This window comes from Ailuropoda melanoleuca, chromosome 8 (assembly GCF_002007445.2).
Source record: "Ailuropoda melanoleuca isolate Jingjing chromosome 8, ASM200744v2, whole genome shotgun sequence".
Lineage (NCBI taxonomy): Eukaryota > Metazoa > Chordata > Mammalia > Carnivora > Ursidae > Ailuropoda > Ailuropoda melanoleuca.
In genome coordinates this window covers 14,862,698-14,878,666 of record NC_048225.1, presented here as the reverse complement: position 1 = coordinate 14,878,666, position 15,969 = coordinate 14,862,698, and the positions used below count along the sequence as shown (strand labels likewise).

General features: G+C 48.5%; 1 protein-coding gene across 3 annotated transcripts; it reads right to left on the bottom strand.

The window, feature by feature from the left end:
* Positions 1-70: 70 nt before the first annotated feature.
* On the bottom strand, positions 71-12,517 carry HINFP (histone H4 transcription factor). Of its 3 annotated transcripts, none has more exons than XM_002929588.4 (10): positions 12,370-12,517; positions 5,991-6,175; positions 3,690-3,919; positions 3,324-3,435; positions 3,014-3,166; positions 2,434-2,511; positions 2,226-2,346; positions 2,004-2,142; positions 1,792-1,916; positions 71-1,056 (listed from the first exon to the last, which is right to left on the bottom strand). In XM_002929588.4, the coding sequence occupies exons 1-10, from the start codon at positions 12,414-12,416 to the stop codon at positions 633-635; spliced, it is 1,614 nt and encodes a 537-aa protein (XP_002929634.2). In that variant the 5' UTR covers positions 12,417-12,517; the 3' UTR covers positions 71-632. The 3 variants fall into 3 exon arrangements, with proteins under 3 accessions (XP_002929634.2, XP_011235938.1, XP_019665865.1); XM_011237636.3 differs by having other exon boundaries at positions 633-1,056; positions 11,910-12,421; XM_019810306.2 differs by lacking the exon at positions 5,991-6,175 and having other exon boundaries at positions 633-1,056; positions 11,910-12,421.
* Between the last annotated feature and the right edge of the window lie 3,452 nt (positions 12,518-15,969).

Below are 15,969 nucleotides of genomic sequence, written 5' to 3'. Positions count from 1 at the left end.
TCAGCTCCTCTTCTGGGCAGCTGCATCTCCTCACTATCTAGCCAACTGCCAGCAGACAGAGGGAAGAAATGCAGACAGCCCAAGTGTTTCTTTTATTACCAAAACAACTGTTACACACACACTCAGTGCCTCCACTCCCATCCCTGAGGATAACCAGGAAGGTCCTTGGGGTTGTAGGAGCCCTTCGGAGGGAAAGGACTGCCCGGTGCACACTGCCTTGGCTGGTTGTGAGGAAAAGGCCCTCGCAGGAACCAGTTACACGGCATCCCTGGACCTAAGGACCCCTAAAGATGGGAATGGGTACGAGCTGACAGAGGATTTTAGTCACCGTTTCAGCATAAATAGAGGGTTATGGGTAAGCCCAATACTAGCCCCTCTACAGGAACACACACAACCAGGGTAGCCCCCTCAAGGAATCCAAACTCCTCAGGATCCCCACCACAGGTGGTCTGGCAGAAAAGGGAAGTCTTTAGAGTCCACTGCATGATGCGAGCCAGGGCCAGAGTGCACCGCACTGCTCTCAGCACCACTCCTAAAGGCCTCCATTGGCAGGGGCTGCCCATGAGGGGCACAGCCACCAGCCTGGCTCAAACCCCAGGGCCTGTGGGGGAAAGGGTCAGGCTCCGCAACCTTCACAGCATCCGGACTTCTGGCTCCTCAGCTATTCCCTGAAGCTTTTCCATGATATCCCCTGAGGGGGGCTCAGGGGCTGGGGGGGGCTCTCCTGGGGCTTCGGACAGCACATAGTAGACAATCTCTTGGTCACCTTGGGCGTTGGTCTGATTCACCACATGGATGACGGGGCTGGGGGTGTCCTGAGAGGCTGAGAGGCCTGTCCCCTCACTGCTCCCGCCCTCCTCTTCCTCCTCAGCCTCCTCCTGGGGTCCCGGCTCCCCTGGCATTGCTTCGAGAATGATGCCCTGCAGGCTGCTCTCGTTCAGTGACGCTCCCAGGCCCGAGCCCTCCTGTGGCTGCCGCAGCAGCTGCTGTGTCAGTTCCACACTCTCATAGCGAACCAGCTGCAGGCGCATGTAGCCGTCTTCATGCTCCTTGTACCTGGTGAAGCAGGAGCACACGGGGCAGCAAGCACATGTGGGGGGGTGCAGAATGTCCCGGAGAGCAGCAAGGTAAGGGACAGACATGAGGGATGGGACAGGCCCTGGGATTTTAAGTGAAAGGAGCTGGACACCAAAAAGGTCTTTATGAGAATACATAGAAGACAAGAGGGAAGGAGCATTACTCAAAATGGAAAACTGTATGTAGAAACCTGGGGGGGGGAGAGAGAGAGAGAGAGAGAGGAGGGTGGGAAAAAGAAATGATCTGTGCTGGACGGTGGGGTGTCACAGGATTTAGATGGCCGTGGAGCTACGGACCAGGACCCTTAGGCTCAAGTTCTGGTTCTAGCTGCAGGCCTTTGGCACCACATTCAAAAATCAAAAAAGTCATTTTGACCTGCCACTTTATTTTCAGGGCTCCTTGAGCCTCAATGGAGATGGTGGAGTACCATCAAATTCAAAAAAAAAATTTTTTAAAGATTTTATGTATTTATTTGAGAGAGAGAGAGAGAAAACACAAGTGGGAAGAGGGGCAAAGCGAAAGAGTGAGAAGCAGACTCCCCGCTGAGCAGGGAGCCCAAGGAGGGGCTGGATCCCAGGACCGGAGCCGAAGGCAGACACTTCATCGACTGAGCCACCCAGGCGCCCCAAATTCAAGGTTTTTAACTTGTTGAAAAGGTATTGTGTGTGTGGGGGGGAGGTCTGTGAATCTAGAGGGTAGGGTTGAGAGACATACCGAAAACGGGGGTGCCCTGAGGGCCACTTGAACTGGTGCTTCTCACGAAGATGCACAGTGAGGTTGTTGCCCCTCGTGAAGCATTTGTCACACACGTGACACTTGTACCTCGGCTCTGAGTCTCCCTGACGGGGAGGGGATGAGAGTGAGGCCAGCTCCTCATGCTGGGCCCCCCGCACCTCTGCCAGCCCTCTCCCGACAGCCGCACTCACTTCATGCACTTTCCGGTAATGGGACTTGACAGAGCAGAGAGACCGCGCACTGAAGCTGCAGTTCTCAAAATCACACCTGTAGGCTGGCTCCTGGCTGTGGGTATCCAGGTGCTTCCGCAGGTCAATCAGATTCTTGCAGCTGCAGGGAGAGGTCAGGAGGGGCTGGAGGGCACAGCTGACGCCGGACTGTGAGTTCTATTTCCAGCCCCCGGTTCCCCTTACCTGTAGTCACAACAGTCACACTTGAAGGGCCGGTCCTCGCTGTGGCGAAAGCGCATGTGGTTTCGGAGGGAGGATGGCAGTGGACAGGTCATATCACACAGAGGGCACTTATAGTGATTCACTGAGAGAAGCAGAGAGGAGGCTGTGATCTGAAGCCTGGCGGAAACCTGGAGGGAGGGCCAGGAGCTTGGGGGCTCTGGCTACTCACCGTGGTTACGCATATGGTCCCGCAAGAGCCGCTCCGTGGCAAATCTCTTGGAACAGTGAGAGCACTGGAAGCGTTGCTCTGGGGTGGGGCAGGCAGAAGACAGGGTGGGCTGCAGGGGATTGCAGGGAGGCACAGAGAGGAGAGCAAGCCCGGGAGAGGGGACCCACCCAAGGAAAGGGGGAGCTTAAGAACTGGGATGGACACAGTACCACTGAACGAGCACAGGACTTAGGAGTTGAGAACCTGAATTAGAATCCCTGCTTGACCCCTAACTAGCTGTGCAACCTCAGGTAAGTGATTTAACCTGAGACTCAGTTTCTTCATCTGCAAAAAGGGGGATAAGCAGCACACCTCATGGGGCTGTGAGGATTCACTGGGAAAAGAGACAGGGCACACGGTAAACACTAAGTAAAATCTAGACTCTCAGGCAGCCAAGGCTGTAGCAGGTGACTGAGCCCTAAGGACATATGTAGCCAAGTTGCAGATGCCTTCAGTGGCCCCCACTCCTGGGAACACGCCCTTAACCCCCACCCCAAGCAGGACAGCCTGCACCCACTCCCCTTCCTCTCTGACTACTTACGCTCCAATGAGGTCTGGCGACGAATGTGATCTAAGAACTTGGTGTTGTTGGCAAACATGCCCCCACAAGTGGGGCAGGCCACCACCTTCTCCTGGGTATGGCTGCGGAGGTGCTCTCGAAGCTTCCGGCAGTCCTTGAAGGTGCAGGTACAGCCTGGGAAGGAAGGCCCAGTCAGGCTCCAGCCACAGACCACCAAGTCTCCAGGCAGCAGCTAAACTTACCCCATGGGACTGGGCCCGTACCTAGCTGCCCTAGGCCCTTAGCAACCCCAGGTGTTCTTTAAAGGCCAGAAGTTAAGGAGCAGCCCTACCTTTCCAGCCACACAGCACCACAGGGTTGTCCTTGCCGACTGCCTGGTACTCACAGCACAGGCTGTGCGCTTCCACGTGCCGATAGAACCACTCAGGATTGTCAAAGGAACTCTGTGCCAGGAGCAACTTGAGGTAAGGACTGAGGATGGGTAGAGGGACTTTTACCCCTAAGTGTCCAAGGGGGACTCCTTGGCTGTCTCCCAAATTAAGTTGGCGGGGACGTGCAAGTTTGAGCAAGGGAGCTACCCAGAAATGAGATGCCAGCAGGAACCTGGCATACACAGGGCATCCCTGAAAGGGTCAAGGCTTCGTGAGCTAAGATCCCCAACTTCCTTCCACCCCTATTCACAGCACTGCCCGCTGACCTCGCAGTGCTCCCAGAGACACAGGAAGTGGTCAGGGATGTCAGGGATGATGTTGCGGCTCTGAAAGTCCAGGATGCAGGGGCTGAGGTCGGCCTGGCTCTGCAGGGCCTGCAGCCCCCACTGCTTCAGCTTGGTGTGGTAGCAGTGGAAGTAGACATGGCGGATGAGGTCAGCCGAACTGTCCATAGAACAAAAGCCACACTCCTGCCACAAGCAGGAGAATTCTTCCTCTGCAGAAAGGGGTTTAGAGGTAAGAATCTGATACTTCGCAAAGCTCAGCTCTCCTACCTATAGCACTTAGCAGCGAGAGAGGAGGCTGGACTCTGACCCGATTACCAGGAGATCATTTGGCAAATACCAGCATTTAACCACCACCAATTGTGCACCAGGCACTCAGGATATAACAAGTAAAGAGTGCCAGTCCCACCCCTCACAACAGCATTCAGTCATGGAGAAAAAACATTAATCCAGTAATCACACGTATAAATATAAAGCTGCAGTGAGGGGCGCCTGGGTGGCACAGTGGTTAAGCGTCTGCCTTCGGCTCAGGGCGTGATCCCAGCGTTATGGGATCGAGCCCCACATCAGGCTCCTCCGCTGTGAGCCTGCTTCTTCCTCTCCCACTCCCCCTGCTTGTGTTCCCTCTCTAGCTGGCTGTCTCTATCTCTGTCAAATAAATAAATAAAATCTTTAAAAAAAAAAAAAAAAAGCTGCAGTGAGTCACGAGTTCTGTGAGGGGGGCGGGGGTCTGCGTACTATAACATAATCCAACAGAGGTCATTTGATGTGGACAGGGATGACTCGGAAGTGCCCCTGTGTTGAGATGTGAAGGGCGAGTCATCTGTAAACTGTAAATAGAAGGAAAAGTGTAGTCAAGGCAGAGGGAAGGGTGTGTGCGAGGCCCAGTGCCAAAAACTTGCAGATGGCAGGTGTGGCTGGCAGGCGTTAGTGGCTCCGGGTTTCTGAAGCTCTCTTCCAGCCCGGGACACCTCCCACACCTTCCTTCAGACCACAGTCCTTCTTTTTTCCTCCATATTCTGCCCGAGACCTGTCCTTTCTGGAAAAACCATCAACTGCTACAGTCCACTGCCTAGCTCTCAAGCAGCTCTCTCCGAGCACATTTTCAATTCTTTACAGGGGTTTACTTGTTTTAAAAAGTAGGTACTTTAGGGGGCGCCTGGGTGGTGCAGTCGTTAAGCGTCTGCCTTCAGCTCAGGGCGTGATCCTGGTGTTATGGGATCAAGCCCCACATCAGGCTCCTCCGCTATGAGCCTGCTTCTTCCTCTCCCACTCCCCCTGCTTGTGTTCCCTCTCTTGCTGGCTGTGTCTATCTCCATCAAATAAATAAAAAAAATCTTTAAAAAATAAAATAAATAAAATAAAAAGTAGGTACTTTAAAAAATACAGGAGGCGCCTGGGTGGCTCAGCTGGTGGAGTGCCCAACTCTTATCTTGGCTCAGGTCTTGATCTCATGGTTGTGAGAATCCATGCCCAGCATGGGGCCTACTTAAAAAAAAATATATATATATATATATATACACACACACACACACACCCTAATCTCTCTTTTGTACATATTACTTGACTTTTGAAACTATTACTAAAAGTTCATAGTCACTAGACATAAAACATAATTTGAGGTAGGGGAAAGAGAGCTGCCACCATACTTTCTATAGAACAGAGTTCTTTAAACTGTGTCATGACCTATTAGTGACTAGAGAAATCAACTCAGGGGATTACAGCCTATTTTTTTTTTAGAGAAGGCTCCATGTCCAACGTGGGGCTTGAACTCATGACCCTGTGATCAAGAGTCGCGTGTTCCACTCATGAGCCAGCCAGGCACCCCTTTTTTTTAATGGAAAAGAACAAGAAAGAACACTTCAGAGAGCATTTAATAAAGGCAAGGATTGTTTCAAGTATTTTTTTAACTTCTGTGTATGGGGTTGGGATGTAAAATGTATTCCTAACTGGTAGTTGCAGTAAAGAAAAAATCGAGAAGCATTACCAGAGAATCAGAAAAGCAGGCTGTTGACAGCTTGTCCAATATGATCCTTTTTAAAAAATAAAATCATCTTTATCTAACGTATGTATATATGCAGAAAGACATCAAAAGAATGTTCACTAAAGTACTGTCAGTAACTGCCTTTTGATGGCAGGCTGGCAGATTCATTCCACATACCCTGGTGAATCCGTTTTCTATAAAGTGTCTACAATGTTTTTATAAGCAAAAACAGCACAATCGGGCAAGTCAGATTTTCCACCTTCCTTGAGCTCTTTTCTCTTCCTGTCCTGCTCCCTTACCAAGTGGGTCCTCCTCCTCCTCCTCTTCCTCCCCCGAGCCGTGCAGGTGCTGCTGCAGGTGCTGAGTGACGTGCTCGCAGAACTCCTCCATGGCCGAGCACACAAAGGAGCAGGACCCCCACTCACACTGCAGTCCTAGGTTCTCCTTTCGGGGAACTTTCCCTGGGGGCGGCATGGCCTTCACCCTAGAGGAGGAAGAAATCCAGAGCTGCAAGGATTCCACCAAGTGCCACTGGGAGTGAACGGCTGCACAGCCTGCCAAGAACCAGTAGGCGTTTCTCCCATGACCCATGAGAAACTGCTACCCCAGCTCAACTCTGGAAGCTGTCTGGTGTTCTCGCGAAGGGAAAACACACACTAACATTATTGAGTGTGTGCCAGGCATCGAGCTAAGAACTTGAACAGCTGATTTCTCATGAAGCTTCAGAGCCATGGGCCGAGAAGGAATTAATTATTCCGATGGGATGCAGAACAGTGTGCACAGGTTCAAAGAGATAGCTTTGGACAAGGACCGGACTTCAAATACAGACGCCTGCGTCCACCACCTACGAGCTGTGTGACCATGGCCAAGTAACTTCAACCTTCTAATCCTCAACATCCTCAGCTTCGAAAGGCAGGGAGCAAAACCCTTTAACTTCACACTTACTAGAGGTCAAGCACCACACTGAGCACATTACCTGATGTCACTGAATTACCAACACCACCCAATGAAGGAAGTACTATTTTTAACTTCATTTACAGATAAGAACTTCAGGTTCAGAGAGGTTAACTGGTTTGCTCAAGGCCACACACTAGTGGGGTGACAGGGTCAGGTCAGGCTGACTCCAAAGTCCGTATTCTTTCTAACCCACGCGGCTTGGGGATGAGCCCAGAAGCGCTTTATCTCTTACTGCATCCCATCCTAAGTCCCTGCCCAAATTTTAACCCATCATACAATCCACCTTTGCCTAACCTATCCAGTGGCTACTCACCACTCCCCTAACAGCCTGGACTAAAATATCGAGGTGACCCTGAACAATAGCCATTCGAACTGGGCGGATCCACTTATATGCAGTTTTGCAATACTTTTTGAATACACTGGAAAACTTTTTGGAGGTTTGCAACAATTTGAAAAAATTCACAGATGAACTGTGTAGTCTAGACATACCTAAAGAATTTGAAAAAAGGTATGTCATGATTAAAATACTAGTCTATTATTTACTATTTATTATTTACTATTTATTATCTTTTATCATTTACTACCATAAAATATACACATATCTATTATAAAAATTAAAACTCATCGGGGCACCTGGCTGACTCAATCGGTGGAGCATGTAACTCGATCTTGGGGTCATGAGTTCGAGCCCCACGTTGGGTGTAGATTATTTAAAAAAAATTTTTAAAGTTAAAATTTATCAAAGCTTACACACACACAGACTGTACATTATCTTTTCATTTTTGATGTCTAGTGTTAGTAATACGTGTAACATCTGCAGTGTTTTGTTTCATATAAGACAATATTGATGTAGGTACTGACAGACAATTCACCTTATGAAGAGGCCACATGAACTTACAGTATCGATAAATACAGTCCAGTACTATAAACGTATTTCCTCTCATGATTTCCTTAATAACATTTTTTTCTCTAGCTCACTTTATTGTACGAATATAGCACACAGTACATATAACATACAAAACATGTTAATCAACTGTTTATGCTGATGGTAAGTCTTCCGGTCAACAGAAGGGCTATTAATAGTTAAGTTTTAGGGGAATCAAAAGTTACAAATTAGGGGCTCCTGGCTGGCTCAGTCAGTGGAGCATGCAATCTTGATCTCAGGGCTGTAGGTTCTAGCCCCATGTTGGGTGTAGAGATTACTTAAAAATAAAACCTTTAAAAAAATAACCCCAAAACAGGGGCACCTGGGTGGCTCAGTTTGGCTCAGGTCATGATCCCCTGGGATCAAGCCCCACGTTGGGTTATGTGCTCAGTGGGGAGCCTGCTTCTCCCTCTCCCTCTGCTTTCTGCTCTCCCTCCTTGTGTGCTCTCTCTGTCAAATAAATAAAACCTTTAAAGAAAATACCCCCCCAAAAAAAGAAAATAAGAAAAAAAAAAGTTACACGTGGATTTTTGACTCCATGAGGGTTGGCACCCCAACCCCCATGTTGTTCAAGGGTCAAATGTAGATTCCATTTGAAGATAAGAAACCATATGTATGGGGCACCTGGGTGGCGCAGTGGTTAGGCGTCTGCCTTCGGCTCAGGTTGGGATCCCGGCGTTGTGGGATCGAGCCCCACATCAGGCTCCTCCGCTATAAGCCTGTTTCTTCCTCTCCCACTCCCCCTGCTTGTGTTCCCTCTCTCGCTGGCTGTCTCTATCTCTGTCGAATAAATAAATTTAAAAAAAATCTTAAAAAAAAAAAAAAGAAAGAAAAGAAACCGTATCTATCCAGTTGATGCCATACCTTAGGTATTTACAGTGTTAGGCATGCTGAGGCCTGTAATAAATATCTGTTGAAGAAAGCTAAATAAGAAACTGCGTGTTCTCCATCTTTAACACACACACAAATGCACAGTGCTCCAGCCCCTTCTCTAGAGGTTCCGATTCAGGATCTAGAAATCTGCCCTTTTACCTCAGCACCCCAGTTCTGATGCAGGAAGTTCCAAGAGCAGGGTTTGTGGAACAATCAAGGAACAGTTTCCCTCGTTACGTTAGAATGACAGAGGACAACACTGAAAGCAAAAGTTCTGGGGCAAGAGAAAACACTAAGAGGCCTTGACTCTTCCCCTTGAATGTCCTGGATGATGCTCCCCAGTTGCTGCTGCCCCTACCGCAGTGGGCCCTGGAAGGGAGCAGGGCACTGGTCTACCTGAGAGAGGTGGGAGCTCTGAAAAATACTTACTACATGCTGACAGGGAAAAAAACCAGAGAAAAATACTAAATACATGAAATCCTTCATGCCTATAAGTACAAGAACCTACTGTACCCAACTGGTTATCAGAGAAACCCTTTTTTCACCCACAGCTTCTGCCTCCCCTCTGAGAAGAAGCCAGGCACCTTTGACACTCTGGGGTATACATGGGGCTGCAGGGCTGCCCTAGACTCACAGTGAACCCTATCAGGAAAAAATGTTGACTGTTTTTATGATGTTGGCATAGGAAAAGTAGGGAAAGCCTTCCTAAGTCAGCCATAACATCCCAAACCTCCTCTCTCTCCTGCCTATAGGATCAAGTCCACTTAGAACTGCACACAAGGCTCTTCTCCAACTGGCATCAACTTACTTCTCCAGGAACTGGGTAAGGAAACTACCACGACTGAAGACCTACCATGAGTCAGACATTTGGTGAGCCCTCTCCCAAACTTCATTTCATTTGATGCAAGAGCACCCTGACTCTAACCCGAAGGTCATGCTCTTCCTTGTTCACACCATGCTGCTTCTCTGGTTTCCTCTCCTGTCCATTCATTCCTCTTCCTCTCTGATTCAATGATCTTTATCCCTAAACACATTACATTCTCCTGAAACTCTCTGCCTGAGAAACTTCTACCTACCCTCCAGCCCAGTGTCCCTTCCTTGGTGAGTCCTTTCCCAATTCATCCAGGTACAGCTGGAAAATCCACCTGCTGTCCCTGCAGCACTGTCTACAGCTTCGTTACAGCACTGTTACAATGGACTGGAACGTCTGTCTCCCCCAGACTAGGAGCTTCTCTGAGCAGGGACCATCGCCCCTTCCCTTCCCATTCCCAGCATTAGCACAGAGCTCTGCACTATTCAGACACTCAATGTCAGTATGTGATCACACAAGGGGCGCCTGGGTGGCGCAGTCGTTAAGCGTCTGCCTTTGGCTCAGGGCATGATCCCAGCGTTCTGGGATCGAGCCCCACATCAGGCTCTTCCACTGGGAGCCTGCTTCTTCCTCTCCCATTCCCCCTGCTTGTGTTCCCTCTCTCGCTGGCTGTCTCTCTCTGTCAAATAAATAAAATCTTAAAAAAAAANAAAAAAAAGGATGTGATCACACAAGCCTTCCTAAACTACTTGCCCCTCAGATTACTCTTGTCTCTCGGTTCTGTGTCTGGCATAGCTAACACCAGAAAATCTCAACCCTATTTGTATGCTGCCCATGGTCATTTGATGTGTTCTATTCTCATTCACGCAACTGGACAATATTAGCTGCTTCTGAGCAGGAACCATACCACGCCCATCTGTGTCCCTAAACTGTGTCCAGCATGGTGCTGAGCACAAATACACTAAACATATACCTGTTGTGGACTGGGTAAGGCCCAGGAGGTGGGCTATCTAGGTGTCTAGATATCTAGAATGACCTGAAACTTAGGCAAAGCTCCCTGAACCCCTCTTTCACTGTCCCCCAGGATTCTTTCTTTCCGTGCCCTGCTTGTCTCTACCCTGGGGAGCTGTGAGACAGTGACTATCTGGTCACCACTCCTCTTTCTGTAGGCAAGGAATACAGTGAGGCGCTTTGTATACTGAAGAGGGCCCTGGACTAGTTGTCAGAAAACCTGAGTTCAAGTTTCCTGTCTCAATTATTTTACCCTGCCTAGAGTAATATAACATTTATTAAGTACCTACAGTAGGCAAAGCACTGTTCTAAGTGTCCTATATGTATAAAAACTCATTAATACAACTGAGGTATTATTATCCCACTTCACAAATGAGGTAATGGGTCCTGATAGGTTAAGTAATGTACCCAAGGCTGCAAAGCTCGGAAGCGATGGAGACGGAATTCAAAGCCACGGAGTTCGGCTCCACTTTCCTCCTACACCTGCCATCTTATCTCTCCTTGTCTGATTCCTTCCTCCCCACTGACCTCGTATCTGTATACACAATACCCCAAACAGGTTTTATTAAGTTAGTTATTCTGTCAGGTTCCTCCAATAAACTGTGAGCTCCTAGAAAGCCTGGCCTGTGGCCCGTTCAGTTCTAACTTCGGGGCCAGCACATCCTCGTACAAGCTCTTTTAATGTTTAAGTGAACCTATAACTTATTACTTTACTTTTTGGATAAACTACCTACCTTCTTTGAACCTGTTTTTTTAAATGTAAAATGGGACGCTAATATCACACCTGGTGATGGATTCAACAAAACCTGGTTAGAAAGCTCCAACATTTACTAGCTGTGTGACCTCCTGCAAGTTACTTAAGACTCAGTTTCCCACGCAGCAGGGGAATCATTATGCCTGCCTCACTGAATTGATTTATAGACTAAACTAGATAATGGATATTAAAATGCTAAGCCTAGGGGCGCCTGGGTGGCACAGCGGTTAAGCGTCTGCCTTTGGCTCAGGGCGTGATCCCGGCGTTATGGGATCGAGCCCCACATCAGGCTCCTCTGCTGTGAGCCTGCTTCTTCCTCTCCCATTCCCCCTGCTTGTGTTCCCTCTCTCGCTGGCTCTATCTCTGTCGAATAAATAAATAAAATCTTTAAAAAAAAAAAATGCTAAGCCTAACACCCCGCCAGAACCCAACAAGTGTTAGCTATTTGTATCCTTGCTTCTGAGGGTGAGACAATCTAAGCACAATTCTACAAAAAAGTCAACAAAAGGACAACCGGAGGTAATCCCTAACACTTTTCATCTGGAATCACAGTAAGAAGCAATCAACAAATACTTAAAAGAGTATATATATATATTTTTTTTTAAAGATTTTATTTATTTATTCGACAGAGATAGAGACAGCCAGCGAGAGAGGGAACACAAGCAGGGGGAGTAGGAGAGGAAGAAGCAGGCTCCCAGCAGAGGAGCCTGATGTGGGGCTCGATCCCATAAAGCCGGGATCACGCCCTGAGCCGAAGGCAGACGCTTAACCGCTGTGCCACCCAGGCGCCCCGAAAGAGTATATATTTTAACGCAAGTCACTGAATTAATCCTAAACGATATTCAAGAAAAGGAGGGACCTATCTCCTGCACCTCCTAAGGACTCACAATTTGGCCGAAGAGATGACTCCGACGTGTGAAGACAACCGCCAAAACAAAGCGCCGATGAGGGAAGTCAGGACAGAAAGAAATCCCAGTGCACAGGGGAGGCGGGCAAGCTTGCCCTAAGCGGCGGCGCCCGGACCCCTCAGACACCGGTAGAATTCGGACAGAAGGAGATCGTCCCGGCAGGTAAAACCTCTCCCTCGCAGCCCCGCTGGCTTCCCGGAGTCCTTCCCCCACTAAGGCATGGCGGTGACCATGTCTCAGCAGCAGCGAAGCCCCATACGAGAAAGCAAGGAGGTTCGAGTCGGGGTTAGGGGCCGGGGGCACTGCAGGCGCCAGGCAGACCGACGTGGCCGAGCTGCCAGAGGAAACCTCGCCAAGGCGACTAAAGAAGAGCCTGGCCCCGGCAGCCTGCTCAGAGCGCACCCCGACGCACCCCGGGGAAGCCCTGAAACCAGCTTACCGCCCCTCTGCTGCCGGCTCTCGCCGGCTCTTCCCACCTCTGACCATCTCCGGAAGGGCGCTTGAGCGACGGCCAGCGAGAGCCAATCACCGCTCTCGGATCCCTCTAACAGCCAATGGCCGCTGCGACTGACGGAACCCGTGCGTGACCAAAATACGGAAGAGGCGGGAGTGAGGACCGGCGGGCTGCGGGGAAGGTATCGTTGCTGGCGCCGCGGGGTTGCCGGAGAGGCGCTGGCTTCGATCCCAAGGCCCCGAATTCCCCCGACTGCGCAGGCTCCGCGCTCGGCACCCACTGGGCCTGCGCGGGGCTCGAGCGGTGCGCCGAGTGGGGTCTCTCCTTCCTCGCGTGGCTTACTGCGTTAGCTGCTGGCGAGCGCAGGGAGGAGGAGCAGGAGGCGGTGACCGCTGCGCGCAAGGCTGCGTGTGCGAAGCAGTCAACCCCTCTTGACCCAAACTGGAGTCCTACCTCTATCCTTCACCGTCTTACTCTGATTTTCTTAAATATCGGTATTCCTGTGCCATCTTCTGTTTCCCTCACCACCTCTCCTCTTCCGAGGCTCAGTGAACAGCCATGTTATCCATCCACTCCTTCAAGTCAGAAACCCGGTAGTCCTCCTTGATTCCTCCCTCATCTGTTACCTGCGATCCTCCGCCATGTCCTGTGAATTTTACCTCCTTAAACACAGGAGCCCTCAAATTCACCCCCATCCTCTGCCGCCCCCTCGGTAGTCTGTTAACGACGTCCGGCCGGGTGTCTACACTATCTGGTTCCATTGCGTGCACTCTTGCTTCCCTCCAAGCCATTCCCCACCACTGATTAAACCACCACCCTGCTTTCAACACTTCAAGGCCTTCTGTGGCCTCGAGGCAAAAACCCCAAACCATACCGAGGCTTTTTAGACCCTTTGGCATCTGAGTCCTGCATACTTCAACCGTGTCTTTAGTCCTTCTTGCCCTCACTTTCTTTTCTCCAGACCAGAGTTTCTTTCGGTTTCTTCACCATACCTAGCTGCCTTTTACCTTTCCTGCCTTGTACTTGCTCTTCCTCTGCCTGGTGCCATCTTCCCCCTTCTCCCCCTCTGACATGTATTTGATTGACTTCTACTCATTCTTCTGGTCTCAGTGAAAATGCTTCGTTTTCCAAGAAGTCTTCCAGTAAGGGAGGGCAGGGATTGTGTGTGCTCTTCAACTTCATGACTCCATCACTTAGCCTAGCGGCTGAAACATTAAGGGTTCAAGACATATTTGTTAAATAATGTACCTTAGTAAAGTTCATTGGGGTTGAGATTTATTGTTACATTTTTCTAACCTAAAAATAAGCCTATATGATTCATATAATCAAAAAACACTTCAAATGTTCGATATAAATAAAAAACGCTGTTAAAAATAACAAAGTCAGGGGCGCCTGGGTGGCACAGCGGTTAAGCGTCTGCCTTCGGCTCAGGGCGTGATCCTGGCGTTGTGGGATCGAGCCCCACATCAGGCTCCTCTGCTATGAGCCTGCTTCTTCCTCTCCCACTCCCCCTGCTTGTGTTCCCTCTCTCGCTGGCTTGTCTCTATCTCTGTCAAATAAATAAAATCTTTAAAAAAAAAAAAAAAAACAAAGAGTAAAATCAGAAATTTGTGCATAAAAAAATTTATGCATGAATTTGTTATCAACCGTGAATTACAGCAGTGTCCCTATTTTAAAATCAGGTTTTTAAAAATATAATTCAGAAGTAACAAAAATATATTTTATCAACTTCATCCCTTCAAAAGCACAGTTATAGACAAAATGCTAACCTTTTAATTCAGATTTACACCACTGAAGATGGTTCTTAGCTTTAATTTAGTAATTTCATGAAGAAAAAATTCAAAATAAAAAGATTTTATTTATTTGGCGGAGAGAGACACACCAAGAGACTCGATCCCAGGACCCTAGGATCATGACCTGAGCCAAAGGCAGACGCTTAAGGACTGAGCTACCCAGGTGCCCCAAGACCACATCTTGCTGTCTAGCATTATTTACTTCCATCTCAATCTGCTTCTCTTGAAAACAAGCTATGGTTTTGGTTGGATAATTCAGACATATCCTGAGATTTGTCCTTTAAAAGCTGCCACAAAAAGCATAATTCAGACTCATCAAAAGCTGTGGCTCTCAAAGTGTAAAATGGATAAAGTTGATCAATGTTTTGTATGTTTTGTACATTCATTTTTAAAAAAACCTGTTTCCAATGTGATCCGGTTCCTTACCATAAACTATGTGATTCCATTGAGCTCTGGACAGCTCAGCACTAGAAGCTGAGTACAACTTCCAATTACCATCCACACAATTCATAGGTCCAGTGGGAATCTGAACACTTGCCCTCCCATCAACAAAAGTTTCTTGTAAACTTTCAAGATCAGTGTATTTGGCTACCTTGGCATCTTGGTAAATAAGCTGCTCCTCTGCGAGCCATTAAGAGTTGCACTTTTGGGCACCTGGGTGGTTCAGTTGGTTGAGCCATTTCTCTTTGGCTTAGTTCATGATCCTGGAGTCCCAGGATTGAGTCCCGCATTGGTGTTCCTGCTTAGCAGGGAGTCTGCTTCTCCCTCTGCCCCTCCCCCCTCTTGTGCTCGCTCTTTCTCTCTCTCAAATAAATAAATAAAATCTTTTTTTAAAAAAAGAGTTGCACTTCTTAGGTCAGGGGAAACAGCTTGGCAAATCTCTGAGTTTTCATGACCTAGAGCTGAGCATATCACTATATACAAATTAACCAAACATCCACACTCTGACACTCTTACTAAATATCCTATATCCTGGGGCACCTGGGTGGCTCAGTTGGTTAAACATCTGCCTTCAGCTCAGGGCAAGTCCTGGGATCGAGCCCCGAGTCTGGCTCCCTTTTCATCCCTCTGCCCCTCGCCCTGCTGATGCTCACTCTCTCTCTCTCAAACTAAATAAATAAATAATAAATAAATAAATAAATAAAATAAAATAAAAATCCTATATTCTGTGACTAGTATGGACAGGACATAGAAAATATCGACAGTTCCATGCTGCCTACCCAACGGCATGTGCCTTAAACCCTCTGTGATGTAAGTCAGTCAGAATGGCAAGGCTGGAGGTGACCCGAATAATTATCTAGGCCACTCTTCATTTTAGGGATGAGGAAGTGGAGGTCCAGAAAGGAGAAGTGGTCTGTTCCAAGGTCACTTGGTGTGTCTGTGGCACACTCAGGCTTTCTGTCCCTGGTCCAGGGCTCTGTCTGACATCCTGCAGCAGCTTACCTGGTTCAGATCCTGGGTAGGGTCCCACAGAACCGGAACCAGGGGTGTAGATTTTGCTAGTATCTGTAACTCCCTGAAACCTACCCACATTTAGGAATGAAAGACTTTTCAGTATGATGAAACCCTTATAAGACTTCCCCCTCCCAATCTGTCTCTTCTGAGGCAACAGTTAGCACTTATGCAGCACTGACCATATGCCAGCAGAATTGTAAGCACTTTACACATTTACTTCTCAGCCACAACCAACTCATAGCTACTATCACAGTTCCCATTTTACAGATAAAAAAACTGAGGCACTCTGTGGTAACATAACTTGCCCGAGGTCACCCAGGTCATTAGAGGAGCTTAG

What these genes read in the sequence shown, in the direction of transcription:
- HINFP (XM_002929588.4), bottom strand. Translation starts at nt 12,416, where the DNA reads ATGGTCAGAGGTGGGAAGAGCCGGCGAGAGCCGGCAGCAGAGGGGCG. An exon ending in GGAGGAGGAGGACCCACTTG is followed by an intron (nt 3,920 to 5,990) that starts GTAAGGGAGCAG and finishes CCCTTTCTGCAG; the next exon opens with AGGAAGAATTCTCCTGCTTG. An exon ending in ATTACCGGAAAGTGCATGAA is followed by an intron (nt 1,917 to 2,003) that starts GTGAGTGCGGCT and finishes CCTCCCCGTCAG; the next exon opens with GGAGACTCAGAGCCGAGGTA.